Below are 17,731 nucleotides of genomic sequence, written 5' to 3'. Positions count from 1 at the left end.
TGATTTAAGACTGAGACTCTCTCCAATACAACCCAACATTGCAGAGTTATGTGCATCTTTTCAAGCACACTCTTCGCATTAAACATGTGGTGAGTTATTCACAATTTTCGATGACAAATAAGGTTTTATATTTAAGATGGTTAAATAAAGAGCAAAATTGTTTATTATTATTTGTGCCCTGGTCCTATAAGAGCTCTTTGTCACTTCCCACGAGCCTGGTTTTGAAAAAACTCACACTCATTCTTATGTTTAATAAATGTATAGTGTGTGTGTGTGTGTGTGGCAGGCTTCCAATGATGGCAAAAAACAGTGCGCTGACCCTGGTGCTCGAGGGGGTACTCAGCTGGAGGTTGAATGTTTGAAGGGGTGCGGGACTATAAAAAGTTTGGGAACCACTGCTATATAGAAAGGAGAGGGACTGGATAGTACCTGACAGGACTGATGGTTTGGTGTAAGTGTTGAGTAATCGACAGTGATACTCTATATGCAACATTTACAGTGCAGGAACAAGCCTGAGCAGGAGAATCACATTCCTATGCAGCACTGGAATGGGCCTACCTACAAGACCTAGCGTCACAGAGAGAACGCAAGATGACAAACAGCCACCTTTCCTTGTTTCCTTTCCTAGGTGATATAACTGGACAGATGGATAAAAAAAGTATTGGTCTATCATCATGTCCTTTCAGATTAGTGGACATCAAGGAAATACATACAGTCGTATGAAAAAGTTTGGGCACCCCTCTGAGGCTGCATAATAATTTACTCTGTCGTCACAGAAAATGATCACAGTGGCATGCCATTCATTTTCTAATAAAAGCTGAGTACTGGGGTATTGTCCAGACAAAGATGTTTAGTGTAGCAATATTAAGTTGTATGAAAATAAATCAGATGTGAAAAATAGGCTATGCAAAAATGTGGGCACCCTTGTCATTCTGTTGATTTGAATACCTGTAACTACTTAGCACTGAATAATTGGAACACACAATTGGTTTGGTGAGCTCATTAAGCCTTGAACTTCATAGACAAGTGCATCCAATCATGAGAAAAGGTATTTAAGGTGGCCAATTGAAAGTTGTTGTTCTCTTTGACTCTCCTCTGAAGAGTGGCAACATGGGGGCCTCAAAACAACTCTCAAATGCCCTGAAAACAAAGATTGTTCAACATTATGGTTTGGAGGAAGGCTATAAAAAGCTATCGCAGAGATTTAAGCTGTCCGTGTCCACTGTGAGGAACATAGTGAGGAAATGGAAGACCACAGGCACAGTTCTTGTTAAGGCCAGAAGTGGCAGGCCAAGTAAAATATCGGAGAGGCAAAGGCGAAGGATGGTGAGAACGGTCAAAAACAGCCCACAGACCACCTCCAAAGACCTACAACATCATCTTGCTGCAGATGGTGTCACTGTGCATCGTTCAACAATTCAGCGCACTTTGCACAAGGAGAAGCTGTTTGGGAGAGTGATGCAGAAGAAGCCTTTTCTGCACACGCCACAAACAGAGTCGCTTGAGGTATGCAAACGCACATTTGGACAAGCCAGCTTCATTTTGGAATAAGGTGCTGTGGACTGATGAAACAAAGATTGAGTTATTTGGTCATAACAAGGGACGTTATGCATGGCGGCAAAAGAACACAGCGTTCCAAGAAAAACACTTGTTACCCACAGTCAAATTTGGTGGGGGTTCCATCATGCTGTGGGGCTGTGTGGCCAGTGCCAGTACTGGGAATCTTGTTAAAGTTGAGGGTCGCATGGATTCCAGTCAATATCAGCAGATTCTTGGGAATAATGTTGAAGAATCAGTCACAAAGTTGATGTTACACTGGCGCTGGATGTTTCAACAAGACAACGACCCAAAACACTGCTCAAAATCTCCCCGGGCATTTATGCAGAGGAACAAGTACAATGTTCTGGAATGGACATCCCAGTCCCCAGACCTGAATATCATTGAGAATCTGTGGGATGATTTGAAGCGGGCTGTGCATGCTCGGCAACCATCAAACCTAACTGAACTGGAGATGTTTTGTAAGGAGGAATGTTCCGAAATACCTTCATCCAGAATCCAGACACTCGAGGCTATGGGAAGCATCTAGAGGCTGTTATTTTAGCAAAAGGAGGCTCTAACAAATATTGATGTGATTTTTCTATTGGGGTGCCCAAATTTATGCACCTGTCTAATTTTGTTTTGATGCATATTGCACATTTTCTGTTAATCCAATAAACCTAATTTCACTACTGAAATATTACTGTGTCCATCAGTTATTTGATAGATCAAAATGATATTGCTGATCCAAACACCCAATTATTTATAAATGTAAATCATGGAAATTGTCAGGGGTGCCCAAACCTTTTCATACGACTGTATATGTCAGACCATTAGGACGCAGCCGGTGTGTTGATTGTGTGAGACCGACAGACTGCACGTGTGTTGGTGGGAATGTTGCACTTGTGAACTGATGTTGTTGAGAAAGCTAGCTAGCTGTTGGCCTGGCGTGTTGATGCCTGCTGACCAAGACTAAGGGGAGACGTTAGATTTTCACAACGTAAGGAATGCACAGCAAAGGTATGGAATGTGTGAGTGGTTGGGACACGAGGATGTTGTCATTAAAGAGCAGAGTTATGTGTTTGTTTGTTTGGCAGCAGTTAATTTTCTCAGATGCTGTCGTGTCTCCGTACCCTGTCTCTGTACTCTGTACCCAGACTCTGTACCCAGAGTACGGAGTCTGTTTCCTTAGGGGAGAAACTGAAGACTCTGTCCCTGCTTGTGCCAGTTGCTGCCATGAGAGGACATAACATAAAAAGGACAACAGGAGGTTAAATTAAGATCAAGAGAAAGATGGAACATAAAATTGTTTATTGGTTTTAATTTTCTTTGAATGGAGTGGAATATGGACTCGGCCCAGTAGCGCATCACATCTGGCCGTGATTGGTAGTCCCATAGAGCAGCTCACAATTGCTCCAGCGTCGTCCGGGTTTGGCCGGGGTAGGCCGTCATTGTAAATAAGAATTTGGTCTTAACTGACTTGCCTAGTTAAATACAAAAAAAATAAACCCACTAAAGAAGCATGTTTTTTTTTTTTTTTTTTTTAAACGTCTGACTAGGATTGAACCATCCTTTACGAATAGAGCAGTTCACTGAGTCTGTCTAGTCTCCTCTCCTAGCCTGCCCCACAGAATCAAACTAGCCTGCTAACCCTGTCCTCTCCTAGTCTGCCCCACAGAATCAAACTAGCCTGCTAACCCTGTCCTCTCCTAGCCTGCCCCACAGAATCAAACTAGCCTGCTAACCCTGTCCTCTCCTAGTCTGCCCCACAGAATCAAACTAGCCTGCTAACCCTGTTCTCTCCTAGCCTGCCTCACAGAATCAAACTAGCCTGCTAACCCTGTCCTCTCCTAGCCTGCCCCACAGAATCAAACTAGCCTGCTAACCATGTTCTCTTCTCCTCTCCACCCAGTAATTAATAGTTATATTCCATGGTCCATTACCCCCTCACAGGGAGAAGAGGAGACTGGAGAGATCTCCTAAAGGAGTGGTGAGGAGGGAACGGTCTAACTCACTGGTGTGGGGAAAGAGACTCTCACTCAGGCCATTAAGTCCTTCTGGTAATAAAGGGGAGGACTGCTTGAGCATAGAAATAGAAGGGGTAACACAACAGACATGAGTTGTGTGTCAAATGGCACCTTACTGCACGATATGTCTCTTTAGATCAGCCCATAACTCTAAGAAATAAAACATTTTTCACATTCCACCCAAATATTGGCGACACAATAGAATTTACGCGACGTCGTGACTTGTTAGCGTCAATTCCAAACGAGACACCCAAAATGGCCGCTGCCCGTCGGTCATGGCCCGTTGCTCGTAATTGGAATGGCCATTCTGCTCATTGTGATTCTACGAGGTCCATGCAGTGTTTAGTATTCCTGTGTGCTGTGTTGTAGCAGCGCTTTATGGCCCACATGTAATAGACTTTGTTCTATCAGACATCAGTGGCAGTATCCCTGTTGAGTTCTGTGTTCTGGATGCCTGTAGTGTCTCTAACACTATTGGTCTTTACCTTCTGCTGCTGCTGCTGGCAAAACTAACTCCCCCTCTGGGGATCAATACATGGAATGAACCAATCAAATGTATTTTATTCAGTTCATTTCGATGTGAAGACAATCTAGTTTTATTTTTCCTAGCGGATCCTGGTGTTGATGAGATGGAGGATAGAGGAGGTGGAGGGGGAGGATAAAAGGGCCAGTGGGAGGAATCTTACAGCATACTGTTGTGGTGGGGATCAAGCTTGTTAATGGGAACACTGGTGATAATGTATTTGTTTTGCCGTCTTGGTTATTGTTGCTACGCGTGTGGTTCAAAGAGCAGTATATTCAAGGAATTACAGTCCACTGAAACAGCTGGGACCAATCTGAGGCAATGTGACGATGTGTGTGTGCTCGCAGGCATGTGTGCATGTGCGTGAGAGAATGTTATCTGCAGTGCCTGGTACAGGGGGTCTTGGCAGGAACCTCTTTTTGTTTCTCTAAGGTGTGGTGGTTCACCTTAATTCCTCTTTAGATATCTTCTATTTGGATGGTGTAATGGATCTTCATGTTGTTTCAATATCTTCATGTTCTCTCTTCCGGTCCTTTGTTATAATTGTATTCAATGTCAAAGGAGGCAAAGTGTGGCTTTATAACTTAGGAGATCCTTTCAGATAGGAACTGAGTGGCTGCATAGAAACACTGCTTACTATTCAATATAAAAGGCCTAGCTACCAAACTATTAACCCTTTGCACTCACAGCCCCCGTCATCCCATATACTGGTTGAAAAGGGCAGATTTGGTCATTAATGAGTACCTCAATTGGAATGCAGGGGCTGTACAGTAACATGTTGTATATGACGTCAGAGCTCAAGCTGTCTGCTTTCCAGCGTTGTATGAGTTTCAACTGGCAGACGTTCTAAACGTGTTTATACAACGGGTGGTTTAGAGATCCCATTGTTAGAGCCTCTCCTGCCCATGATATGAGACAACATACACATGGTCCCGTTCATATAAAGTGGCATCGTTTACATTGTTACCTAGCAACGTACTACCACTACTACTTTTACAACTACTAGTCTCAGCACCTATAACTCGTCGTGGATGATTTTGGCTGCTTTAGTAATTTAGTATGTAATCTGAGGGGCATGCTGTAAATCTAGAGGAGTCCATGTGTTCTGAAAGATGAGACGTTGAGGATTATAATACCGGTTTTATGTCATAATGTGTACTTCATATTTTAAAATGTTTTTATTTACAGTATCAACTTTTGGTGTAAGATTACATGTCATACCCTGGATTGTTCTGAACAGAATGAGCTTGTATTTCTCGTATTGTGAAGAAAATTTGCCGCAGAACACGCACTGAAGTGCCTTGTGGAAACCTAAGACTGTAAGATCATATTTTATAACTAGTAATGTTGACAATAGAACAGGCTTTCAAACGATGCACACCTGAACCACGTTGAGCTTTATAATGGGCCGTTTTTTGATTGACATGCATGTTACTGACACTTTCCCTCGACAGATGTCAAGAAGGCAGAGCAACCAACGCCTTATCATGGACCTCTTCCCATTTAAGCAACCATTTTCTATGTTACTGAAAGTATACCGAGTATTTTTAGATTTTCGTTATGAGAAATGCTGCAAAAAGTACTGTGAATGTAAAATGCACATAAAATGAAGTGTACAGTCATGGCCAAAAGTTGAGAATGACACATTAATTTTCACAAAGTCTGCTGCCTCAGTTTGTATGATGGCAATTTGCATATACTCAAGAATGTTATGAAGAGTGATCAGAGGAATTGCAATTAATTGCAAAGTCCCTCTTTGCCATGCAAATGAACTGAATCCCCCGAAATAATTTCCACTGCATTTCAGCCCTGCCACAAAAGGACCAGCTGACATGTCAGTGATTCTCTCGTTAACACAGGTGTGTGTGTTGACGAGGACAAGGCTGGAGATCACTCTGTCATGCTGATTGAGTTCAAATAACAGACTGGAAGCTTCAAAAGGAGGGTGGTGCTGGGAATCATTGTTCTTCCTCTGTCAAACACGTGCCGTCCTCATTGCTTTGCACAAAAAGGGCTTCACAGGCAAGGATATTGCTGCCAGTAAGATTGCACCTAAATCAACCATTTATCGGATCATCAAGAACTTCAAGGAGAGTGGTTCAATTGTTGTGAAGAAGGCTTCAGGGTGCCCAAGAATGTCCAGCAAGCGCCAGGACCGTCTCCTGAAGTGGATTCAGCTGCGGGATCGGGGCACCACCAGTACAGAGCTTGCTCAGGAATGGCAGCAGGCAGGTGTGAGTGCATCTGCACGCACAGTGAGGCGAAGACTTTTGGAGGATGGCCTGGTGTCAAGAAGGGCAGCAAAGAAGCCACTTCTCTCCAGGAAAAACATCAGGGACATACTGATATTCTGCAAAAGGTACAGGGATTGGAATGCTGAGGACTGGGGTAAAGTCATTTTCTCTGATGAATCCCCTTTCCGATTGTTTGGGGCATCTGGAAAAAAGCTTGTCCGGAGAAGACAAGGTGAGCGCTACCATCAGTCCTGTGTCATGCCAACAGTAAAGCATCCTGAGGCCATGTGTGGAGTTGCTTCTCAGCCAAGGGAGTGGGCTCACTCACAATTTTGCCTAAGAACACAGCCATGAATAAAGAATGGTACCAACACATCCTCCGAGAGCAGCTTCTCCCAACCATCCAGGAACAGTTAGGTAACGAACAATGCCTTTTCCAGCATGATGGAGCACCTTGCCATAAGGCAAAAGTGATAACTAAGTGGCTCGGTGAACAAAACATCGATATTTTGGGTCCATGGCCAGGAAACTCCCCAGACCTTAATCCCTTTGAGAATTTGTGGTCAATCATCAAGAGGCGGGTGGACAAACTAAAAACCCACAAATTCTGACAAACTCCAAGCATTGATTATGCAAGAATGGGCTGCCATCAGTCAGGATGTGGCCCAGAGGTTAATTAACAGCATGCCAGGGCGGATTGCAGAGGTCTTGAAAAAGAAGGGCCAACACGGCAAATATTGACTCTTTGCATCAACTTCATGTAATTGTCAATAAAAGCCTTTGACACTTATGAAATGCTTGTAATTATACTTCAGTATTCCATAGAAACATCTGACAAAAATATCTAAAGACACTGAAGCAGCAAACTTTGTGGAAATTAATATTTGTCATTCTCAAAACTTTTGGCCACGACAGTATAATGTTTGGATTCAGTCTTGTCAGGTGAACTGTTGTGTGCTCACCTTTTGGTCAGATAATTTACCCCTAATCTCCAAACTGTTCCCTTATCATTGGTTATGCATATTATTTGTCATATTCCTTCTGTTAAAAATATTTCCATTTGGCCCTATCCATACAGTCCAAATTCTAGGAGTGAAACGGGTTACGACTGACAACAGCCCAGCTACAAAACTATCCCTTTAAGACTAACGTCCACTGACCAGTCCTCAATTAGGTCTGGAGGAATCGGCCTGATTGGTCCGTTAGTCCAGCGGTCCTCTACGTTTAGGCTCGTGTCACATCCAGTCACCTCTTGAATACGAACATCGAGGTTGTGGAAACGAGTGGTCGCTGTGCCCTCCGTTCCATCTCTATAAATATAGATGTATCCCTTCCTGCCTTTCCCCATCTTATTCATTACCATCAGCATCTTCGTATTTTTCACTAAGTAGGCCTTGTATTAGCAGTTAGTCACACATTGATGTCAATGGGATACGAAGTGAAAATGTTACTTAAAGTTAGGATTCACCCCATAGTACCTCATTTATTTATTTTTACTTCCAACTCTCCAGTGGAGAGAACTCTGTATTGGTGGTTAAGATGTCCAGTAATTAGAGGCTGCTGGACAGGATATCATCTGACTGAAGAAGTCATACCACATTCTCGTTTCTTGCTCTTGTTCTCTCTCGCTCTCGTTGCTCTCTCGCTCTCGTTGCTCTTGTTACTCTCATGCTCTTTTTTCTCTCTCACTCTCGTTGCTCTTGTTGCTCTCTCTCGCTGCTCTCGCTTGCTGCTCTCGCTCTCCCTCGCTGCAGCTCGCTCTCCCTCGCTGCAGCTCGCTCTCCCTCGCTGCAGCTCGCTCTCCCTCGCTGCAGCTCGCTCTCCCTCGCTGCAGCTCGCTCTCCCTCGCTGCAGCTCGCTCTCCCTCGCTGCAGCTCGCTCTCCCTCGCTGCAGCTCGCTCTCCCTCGCTGCAGCTCGCTCTCCCTCGCTGCAGCTCGCTCTCCCTCGCTGCAGCTCGCTCTCCCTCGTTGCTCCCGCTCTCTCTCGTTGCTCCCGCTCTCTCTCGTTGCTCCCGCTCTCTCTCGTTGCTCCCGCTCTCTCTCGTTGCTCCCGCTCTCTCTCGTTGCTCCCGCTCTCTCTCGTTGCTCCCGCTCTCTCTCGTTGCTCCCGCTCTCTCTCGTTGCTCCCGCTCTCTCTCGTTGCTCCCGCTCTCTCTCGTTGCTCCCGCTCTCGTTGCTCCCGCTCTCTCTCGTTGCTCCCGCTCTCTCTCGTTGCTCCCGCTCTCTCTCGTTGCTCCCGCTCTCTCTCGTTGCTCCCGCTCTCTCTCGTTGCTCCCGCTCTCTCTCGTTGCTCCCGCTCTCTCTCGTTGCTCCCGCTCTCTCTCGTTGCTCCCGCTCACTCTCTCGTTGCTCCCGCTCACTCTCCCTCTCCTTTTCTTGTACTCTTTTTCTTCATCTTCTCTAGAACATCTTGTTCTTTACTTTTCTCTTGTTCCTCCCCTCTTTGTCTCTTTCCGTGAGATGTTCTCTAAAGGTGGCTGTAGACACACACACACACACACACACACACACACACACATAGTATTGATGTGTAATCTGTGTGTGGGTGGGACAGTAATGATAGTCCCTTTTAGACACATTAATGACCGGTTAAAGCTGCTCCTCTCTCTGCTAAGAGCCCCTAGCACAGAAACACAGATATATGAATACATGGATAGAGAAATAGATGTATCCATATGGAAGATACTGTGTATACTGTGTTCTGTGTTCTCTCAGTGATAGCATGTCTATTCACATGTAGTGTGAATAGTTTTCTTCAGATCCATGAATTGCCATCACAGATCAACATTGAAACACCAGACACTAACTGTAGGTTCAGCGATAGACTGATTAAAAACCTCCGTCCCATTCCCTTCCCCCTCTCTTCTCTCTCTATCCAGTCTCCCCTCCATGTCTCTTCCTGTCGCTCTATCCAGTCTCCCCTCCATGTCTCTTCCTGTCGCTCTATCCAGTCTCCCCTCCATGTCTCTTCCTGTCGGTCTTTCCAGTCTCCCCTCCATGTCTCTTCCTGTTGCTCTATCCAGTCTCCCCTCCATGCCTCTTCCTGTTGCTCTATCCAGTCTCTTCCTGTCGCTCTATCCAGTCTCCCCTCCATGTCTCTTCCTGTCGCTCTTTCCAGTCTCCCCTCCATGTCTCTTCCTGTTGCTCTATCCAGTCTCCCCTCCATGCCTCTTCCTGTTGCTCTATCCAGTCTCTTCCTGTCGCTCTATCCAGTCTCCCCCTCCATGTCTCTTCCTGTCGCTCTATCCAGTCTCCCCCTCCATGTCTCTTCCTGTCGCTCTATCCAGTCTCCCCCTCCATGTCTCTTCCTGTCGCTCTATCCAGTCTCCCCTCCATGTCTCTTCCTGTCGCTCTATCCAGTCTCCCCTCCATGTCTCTTCCTGTCGCTCTATCCAGTCTCCCCTCCATGTCTCTTCCTGTCGCTCTATCCAGTCTCCCCTCCATGTCTCTTCCTGTCGCTCTATCCAGTCTCCCCTCCATGTCTCTTCCTGTCGCTCTATCCAGTCTCCCCTCCATGTCTCTTCCTGTTGCTCTATCCAGTCTCCCCTCCATGCCTCTTCCTGTTGCTCTATCCAGTCTCTTCCTGTCGCTCTATCCAGTCTCCCCTCCATGTCTCTTCCTGTCGCTCTATCCAGTCTCCCCTCCATGTCTCTTCCTGTCGCTCTTTCCAGTCTCCCCTCCATGTCTCTTCCTGTTGCTCTATCCAGTCTCCCCTCCATGCCTCTTCCTGTTGCTCTATCCAGTCTCTTCCTGTCGCTCTATCCAGTCTCCCCCTCCATGTCTCTTCCTGTCGCTCTATCCAGTCTCCCCCTCCATGTCTCTTCCTGTCGCTCTATCCAGTCTCCCCCTCCATGTCTCTTCCTGTCGCTCTATCCAGTCTCCCCTCCATGTCTCTTCCTGTCGCTCTATCCAGTCTCCCCTCCATGTCTCTTCCTGTCGCTCTATCCAGTCTCCCCTCCATGTCTCTTCCTGTCGCTCTATCCAGTCTCCCCTCCATGTCTCTTCCTGTCGCTCTATCCAGTCTCCCCTCCATGTCTCTTCCTGTCGCTCTATCCAGTCTCCCCTCCATGTCTCTTCCTGTCGCTCTATCCAGTCTCCCCTCCATGTCTCTTCCTGTCGCTCTATCCAGTCTCCCCTCCACGTCTCTTCCTGTCGCTCTATCCAGTCTCCCCTCCACGTCTCTTCCTGTCGCTCTATCCAGTCTCCCCTCCACGTCTCTTCCTGTCGCTCTATCCAGTCTCCCCTCCACGTCTCTTCCTGTCGCTCTATCCAGTCTCCCCTCCACGTCTCTTCCTGTCGCTCTATCCAGTCTCCCCTCCACGTCTCTTCCTGTCGCTCTATCCAGTCTCCCCTCCACGTCTCTTCCTGTCGCTCTATCCAGTCTCCCCTCCACGTCTCTTCCTGTCGCTCTATCCAGTCTCCCCTCCACGTCTCTTCCTGTCGCTCTATCCAGTCTCCCCTCCACGTCTCTTCCTGTCGCTCTATCCAGTCTCCCCTCCACGTCTCTTCCTGTCGCTCTATCCAGTCTCCCCTCCACGTCTCTTCCTGTCGCTCTATCCAGTCTCCCCTCCACGTCTCTTCCTGTCGCTCTATCCAGTCTCCCCTCCACGTCTCTTCCTGTCGCTCTATCCAGTCTCCCCTCCACGTCTCTTCCTGTCGCTCTATCCAGTCTCCCCTCCACGTCTCTTCCTGTCGCTCTATCCAGTCTCCCCTCCACGTCTCTTCCTGTCGCTCTATCCAGTCTCCCCTCCACGTCTCTTCCTGTCGCTCTATCCAGTCTCCCCTCCACGTCTCTTCCTGTCGCTCTATCCAGTCTCCCCTCCACGTCTCTTCCTGTCGCTCTATCCAGTCTCCCCTCCACGTCTCTTCCTGTCGCTCTATCCAGTCTCCCCTCCACGTCTCTTCCTGTCGCTCTATCCAGTCTCCCCTCCACGTCTCTTCCTGTCGCTCTATCCAGTCTCCCCTCCACGTCTCTTCCTGTCGCTCTATCCAGTCTCCCCTCCACGTCTCTTCCTGTCGCTCTATCCAGTCTCCCCTCCACGTCTCTTCCTGTCGCTCTATCCAGTCTCCCCTCCACGTCTCTTCCTGTCGCTCTATCCAGTCTCCCCTCCACGTCTCTTCCTGTCGCTCTATCCAGTCTCCCCTCCACGTCTCTTCCTGTCGCTCTATCCAGTCTCCCCTCCACGTCTCTTCCTGTCGCTCTATCCAGTCTCCCCTCCACGTCTCTTCCTGTCGCTCTATCCAGTCTCCCCTCCACGTCTCTTCCTGTCCCTACATCCACAGTTTCAATCTGCTGATGTTAGCTCTATTACATAAATCCAATGAAGTGGTTTTAATAGAATTCTCTCCTCTTCCTCCCTCTGCTCAGATGACCTGTCCTATGAGGTACGTTGGTACCTCACGCGGCTGAGAGGGGGGAACAAAGGCACCCTACTGGCCAGCGTGGACCGCTTCGGTCTGGTCAAGAAGGAGGCGCGCAACGCCAGCAGTGACGTGTCCCTGGAGCGCACAGACACACACGCCTACGCCCTGAACATCCACGCCACCCAGGACAGCGACAGCGGGGAGTACCACTGCCAGGCCACGCCCTGGTACCTGTCTGCCTCCACAGGGGCCTGGACACACGGGGCAGAACTCACCTCTACCAGGGTGTTCCTCACTGTACGATTCCCCAGTGAGTAAGGATGGGGGGGAGGGGTACTGTGTGTGTGTTGTGTGTGTACAGTAACTAACACTTTCTCTCTCTCTCTCTCTCTCTCTCTCTCGGTCTGTCTCTGTCTCCCTCCAGTGTGGGACTCTCTGAAGCTGCCTCTGCTGTACGGTTCTGTAGCCTCTGTGTCCGTGGGGCTCTTCTCTCTACTCCTGGGTTTCATCTGTGCCCACTGCTGCTGCCGCAACACCACACACACACCCCGCACACGCAACAAACTCATAGACCTGGAGATGGATTGACTAGCACAGGCCCGCTGGAGCGACCACCGCTTCTCCAGCTGATGAACTACGAGCACGCGCACGTTACCGCGCCGGCACATTACCACGGCAACGGCAGACAATTGACCAATCACAGCCCTTCGGGTGCGCTCCGTGGAGCTTTTAAGCGCACCAACGGGGGAGGAGGAGAGACAATAGGACATTTACTGTGGAGCTGTAGAGGGGGAAAAACACTGAACTGAACAAACTGCTAAAGAAGAGTGCAGGATATCTAGTCTGCCTATGTGAACGTATTGATGTTAGGTATTGCACAAAACAGCCCTGGAGTATTCCTACCTTAGTAGACTTTCTCTACGTTTGTCCTCAACTAGTTTTTGAAATGAGACTGCTTTTAAATGGAGATGTGTGTGTGTATACTATATTTGTGTGGTTTGCCACACCTGAGGCTGGGAAAGAGCCGCTTTACCCGTTTTGTCCTGCCCTATTCATGGTGTGATGTCATATCCTGGTGTGATGTCATTTCAATGACTCAACAGCAACTAGGCAGGTTCCCCGGTGAACATTGATGACCTCAGAGGCTCTCCTCTAGAGAGAGTGAATGACACTAAGGATCCAAACCTCACCTGCTGTAACCCCCTACACTGACACTGGTGCTACCCCCACTGTGAATGACATTGATGTTATGTTGTGCCTAGGGTTTATATGGGGCAGGTTGAAGAGCAAGCTGGCCATTAAGAGAATGGATTGTGACTGAAAGGAGTGGTATGATATGGACTAACAGTCAGAGGGAGAGATCGTTTATTTAGGTAGCATACTGGATTAATGCGTGGAACCAGCTGGAACCTGCTGTCCTCCACACACTATCCCAGCCAATGCCTGACTCTAGCTGAAGGAGTCCCAAAGTGGCTTCCTCGTCTCCTCTCCTTCATCTGCACTGATCAATAAACACAGGATGGATCTAAGCAATATAATGGTTGAAGCCTACCCGTTTCATTCACATCAATGCAGATTAAGTGAAGAAGACGGGACGAGGAAGCCAGAGCATGGAGATACACCCGTGGAATGCAATGGAGAAGGATTAGAGAGAGAACTGTTAACAAACCCATTCCTGAAAGGAACGTCCATCTCACCTCCCAATTTAGTAGGGCCCAGCAGTCCTTAGGGAGTCTTCTTCCCCTGTCTCTGGTACAGTACAATACACTCCATATACTGCCAACACTCAACATACTGACATGCACAACAACAGTTAAACACACACTGCTTGATCGAGCACTCCTCTTACCCAATGCCATGTACCCCAACATCTACAAATAAAATCACACTCCTCCCGCACACACACAACCCTACACACACACTGTCCTGTATACACACTGCCAATGTAACCCTGTGTGAATGCACATCTTGTGAGGCACCAGCTGTATCTAGGTTCTGGCCAGGTACCAACTGGGTCTTTGGCTCTGGGATCTGACCTGGTTTAACTCACTAGCGCCACCGACGGGAGAAGAGCTGCTGTGTGCCGATCAATAAACCAGGGCCCTGTTAAAATACTTAGAAATTGCATCCTTCCTAATCTGACATGACTGGATTGGTGAAAGAGGTGTAGTGGAACCCTGGTTTACAGCTGCCATACATCTGTATGAGATCAGACATGTACTTGAAGGAAAGAGTTGCATTTTATAGTATTGGTATCAGGCCTCGAGCTGTCCCACTGTGTGGGTGAAAGGTGTCCCTAAGCACTGACCCAAGGTCAGTTCTGTGTGCAACCTCGTAATTATTTAGTTCAGGTTTGGACTTGGGGAAGCTGATCCGAGATCTATTCGAAGAACCTCCCTAAAGTCTAGAACCACAGACAGATAGGACAACCGCCAACACAAAACACTGCAAGTTCTTTTTAAAGATCCTTACTGTCATTTTATTTTTTGTAATTTGAAATAGATTTCTAAGTCTTTTTGTAAATGATTGTAAAGCCCAATATGGATTTTTATCTGACATGAATATCTTATTCTGTGCCGATGTTTCTCTGGGTGACGATCAATCAGGGTTTTTTATGATTCGCCTCTGCTTCCAGGCCTCTGAAAAACTTCAAATATTTCTGCCAGAATAAATGTTTTATAACAGTACCACGACTGAAGCTGGTTTGTTGTATCCCTCCTTCCCTCCATCTCTTGTCGTTCTCCAGGGAATAGCTTGTGTCCTCTCTCGCTCTCTCTTAATTACAAATGCAGATGAGTGTTATGTTTAGAACTGCCAGCCTCAAGTTATTTTTCTCACCTTCTCTCACGTTCTCTCTCTTCTTCCCCTCTCTTTTTCACCTGTTTTTCATAATCCCTGGCTCTCCTTTAGTCCCTAAATGTCTCTTTCTCTCGCTCTCTTCTCCCCTCTTTCTCTCCCTCCATCTTCCTCTCGCTTTCAAAAAATGGACCCAGATTTTGGTGCTGTATCCTCCATTCCCCCTCTGGTGATGAGTGTGTGTTTCATCTGGACACAGATTGTTTAAGGCCTTGTTTGATCCTCAATGGTGGTTCCTGTATTAGACATATCTCTGGGATCTGTTGGTTGGGCCTGATAGCTCAGAACAACAGTTAACAACTCTAGACCGGGGTGGCCAAATGGACTCCTAGCCCCTCGGCTAACTCAGTAAACACTCCTGTAGGTCTGAATGCAATTGGCTAGAATGAAGCAATGTGGTCAATTGTGTGATGTGCTTAAGCCTAATCAAATCCTGCTTCTTAAACCATGTACATCCCGTGTCAAACTCATTCCAATGAGGGGCTGAGTGTCTGCGGGTTTTTGCTCCTCCCATGCACTTGATTGATGAAAATAAGGTCACTAATTAGTAAGGAACTCCCCTCACCTTGTCTGGCTTAATTAAAAGGAACTAAACTAAACCTGCAGACACTAGGCCCTCCATGGAATGAGTTTGACACCCGTGACGTACAGGTTAATGATTGCGGTATGTTGGTTGTTCTAGCTCTGCAGGAGGTTACTGTAGGGAGGGGACTGCATGAGTACACACAACAGTACACCGCATAGAGTAAATGTTAAACTTGAGAGGAGGAGAGTGTCCAGGGGGGAGAGCCATGCCCCGGAATGTGGCGATGACTCGTCAACGCCTAGCCATGGCAACTGTCTACAGATGGAGGGTGTGTGGTTGGGGTGGAAATGGAGGAAAGAACAAGTTGGGAGTGTGATATCTGATCTGCCTCCACCACTTCCAAACGCTCTTTCTCACATACACATGTAACCTACACATCTATGTTTAGTTTCCCCCTATCCACAGTTATATTCTGTCAATACTATACACACAGAATACTTGCGCACACACACCTCCAGTAGTGTCATACTCTGGGAGTTGGTTGGAGCATGCCTTGTCCTTGTAAGGCTGTGCGTGTTCTCCAGGGCGACCGTCCCTCTGTGCCAACTTCCTCTGTGTCCTCACCCATCACTGTCACAGCACTCAGGAGGCCCTGGCTCATAGAAATGAAATCAATAAAACAAACACCACCCATGGGTGTGAAATTTGATTGAATTTCAGTCACATGGCCATTTGGTTCAATATCTCCCTCCCATAATCCATATACATCTTCACTGATTAATGTTATCTTGCAGTTATTTAACCTCTGCCACTACGGCTGCTGGTGTGCTTCTAAGGCTGTATATAGATCCGTTCATACGGCTGTCATAACCTGTTATGTATGCTCTATGGATGCTCACAGCCTGCGGGAAGCTACATTAAAGCCCTTTAGTTATTCTGTCTGTTGTATCATTCTAGAGGGGACTGAAACCTAACCCTTTCTAACCACCAATATGCTTCTAATCACTAAGTAGCCCTGACCCCTGACCTCTAACCCTTAATAAAGAGCACATCCCATCAGCTCTGACTGCATCACCATGTTTGTCCATCCATGCTGGCACGGCCATCTTTCTGAGTGACTAACATTGTAATGCCTATTAGCTTTGCTCATGTTGATTTAGCACAGCCATACAGACACTATAATAAACACAGGACGGAGCCGCAGAGACTTCTGCCAACGTGGAGCAGACTTTATTAGCCTTCAATCAAAGGCCCTGCCTGCGATCATCTAATCTAGGGATTCCAAAACTCGGTCCTGGGGCCTCCCAGCTTGATGAGTTGGTTATTTGAATCAGCTGTGTAGTGCTACGTTAAAAAACTAAACGTGCACCCAGGGGGGGCCCCAGAACCGAGTTTGGGTAACCCTGATCTAGTCCATTGTTATGCATGCTAGCCCCATGGGGGTATTTAGGTCAGGTCCCCTCGCATTGCCATACAGCTGCTGGCATTGTGGTGTTGCATCTCCTAGATGCTCAGGATGTCTCAGTGAAGAAAGTCTGAATATTGAATTAACCCCATACCCATACATCCTACACACACAGCAGGGCCTCTGTGGTCGTATTCCATTCCACTGTCATAGATACCTTGGCTTTTCTCCTTTCCTCAACAACCACTGATCTGACGGTGTGACAGATGAGAGCCTAAAGGCTGCATCTCAATAGCCTAAAGTGGCTTCCTCTCGTCTCCTCTGCTCTCCCTCGTGTTCTGGTCTGAAAACACAGGGTGATTGAAAGCAATATGGTGGATGGATGCCTACCAGAAATTTGCTTTCAATAATTCAGTGCTGCAATCTAATGGCTGTTTTTGTTTGTTGACCTAAAGGGTAAAGAACTTCCATCAGGATATATATATAACTCATGTAATCTCTTTCTCCCTCTTTGTCCCATTCTCTCTCTATCCCTCGATCTCTCTCTGGTTACGGCAGTCTCTTTCTCTCTGTTAAAACAGCTGAGTCTAAGCTTTATGTTCCTTAGATCAGTGAACAGATCAGATGTCTCCAGACAATAAGACGCCCTTAGTCCTGCCTCTGTTACACACACACACACACACACACAGCTACTCTGCCTGACTCAATCCCCCAACCATTTTTAGAACTACTCTGCCTGGCTTAAGGGACAGAATGAGGGAGGACAACGTTCTTTCCAACCTCATCAGTCTCCTGTTTCACCACATGCATTAGGAATGCTTATCCTGGAGAATGTTATAGTCTAGCGCTGCCATCGTGAAGAGGGATTTAGGATGTTAGTATTGAGTAGGGGTTTCAGGCTCCTTATTTAAATAAACGGATGTTAAGTCCCTCTGGATAACACAAGTCAAATGAATGGCTAAAATGCCCAGCTAATTGTACATTTTAGAACATTGTCCTTAAGAATACAGTACTGTACTGTATGCGCTGTAGGCTGTGTCTTTTAAAAATCAATCAGTTATCAGAATCACCTATTCTGTGACACAAACGAGGCTAAAGATTCCTAACGGTGTAGGAAATTACTTCTGGACTGGCTTCATTCAGGTCAAAAGCCTTTGTCTCTTCCTCTCCCAGACTGAGAATCAATATAGTCCATGTTGAATCAACTTCTCTGTTCTTTCTTTCCTTCTTCTCTTCCTTCACTTTTCCCATAGGCCTCCT

At 47.0% G+C, this 17,731-nt stretch overlaps 1 protein-coding gene across 1 annotated transcript in view; it reads left to right on the top strand.

The window, feature by feature from the left end:
- Positions 1 to 14,371, top strand: part of LOC129840748 (prostaglandin F2 receptor negative regulator-like) — a 66,189-nt gene extending 51,818 nt beyond the window's left edge. The window contains exons 10-11 of the mRNA XM_055908900.1: positions 11,689 to 11,994; positions 12,109 to 14,371. Of these exons, the coding sequence (XP_055764875.1) occupies positions 11,689 to 11,994; positions 12,109 to 12,272 (470 nt within the window). The 3' untranslated portion in view covers positions 12,273 to 14,371. The remainder of the gene's footprint in view (positions 1 to 11,688; positions 11,995 to 12,108) is intronic.
- Positions 14,372 to 17,731: the final 3,360 nt, after the last annotated feature.

Source organism: Salvelinus fontinalis, chromosome 41 (assembly GCF_029448725.1).
Source record: "Salvelinus fontinalis isolate EN_2023a chromosome 41, ASM2944872v1, whole genome shotgun sequence".
Lineage (NCBI taxonomy): Eukaryota > Metazoa > Chordata > Actinopteri > Salmoniformes > Salmonidae > Salvelinus > Salvelinus fontinalis.
The sequence above is the reverse complement of the archived record's forward strand: the minus strand, read 5'-3'. Positions and strand labels throughout refer to the sequence as shown.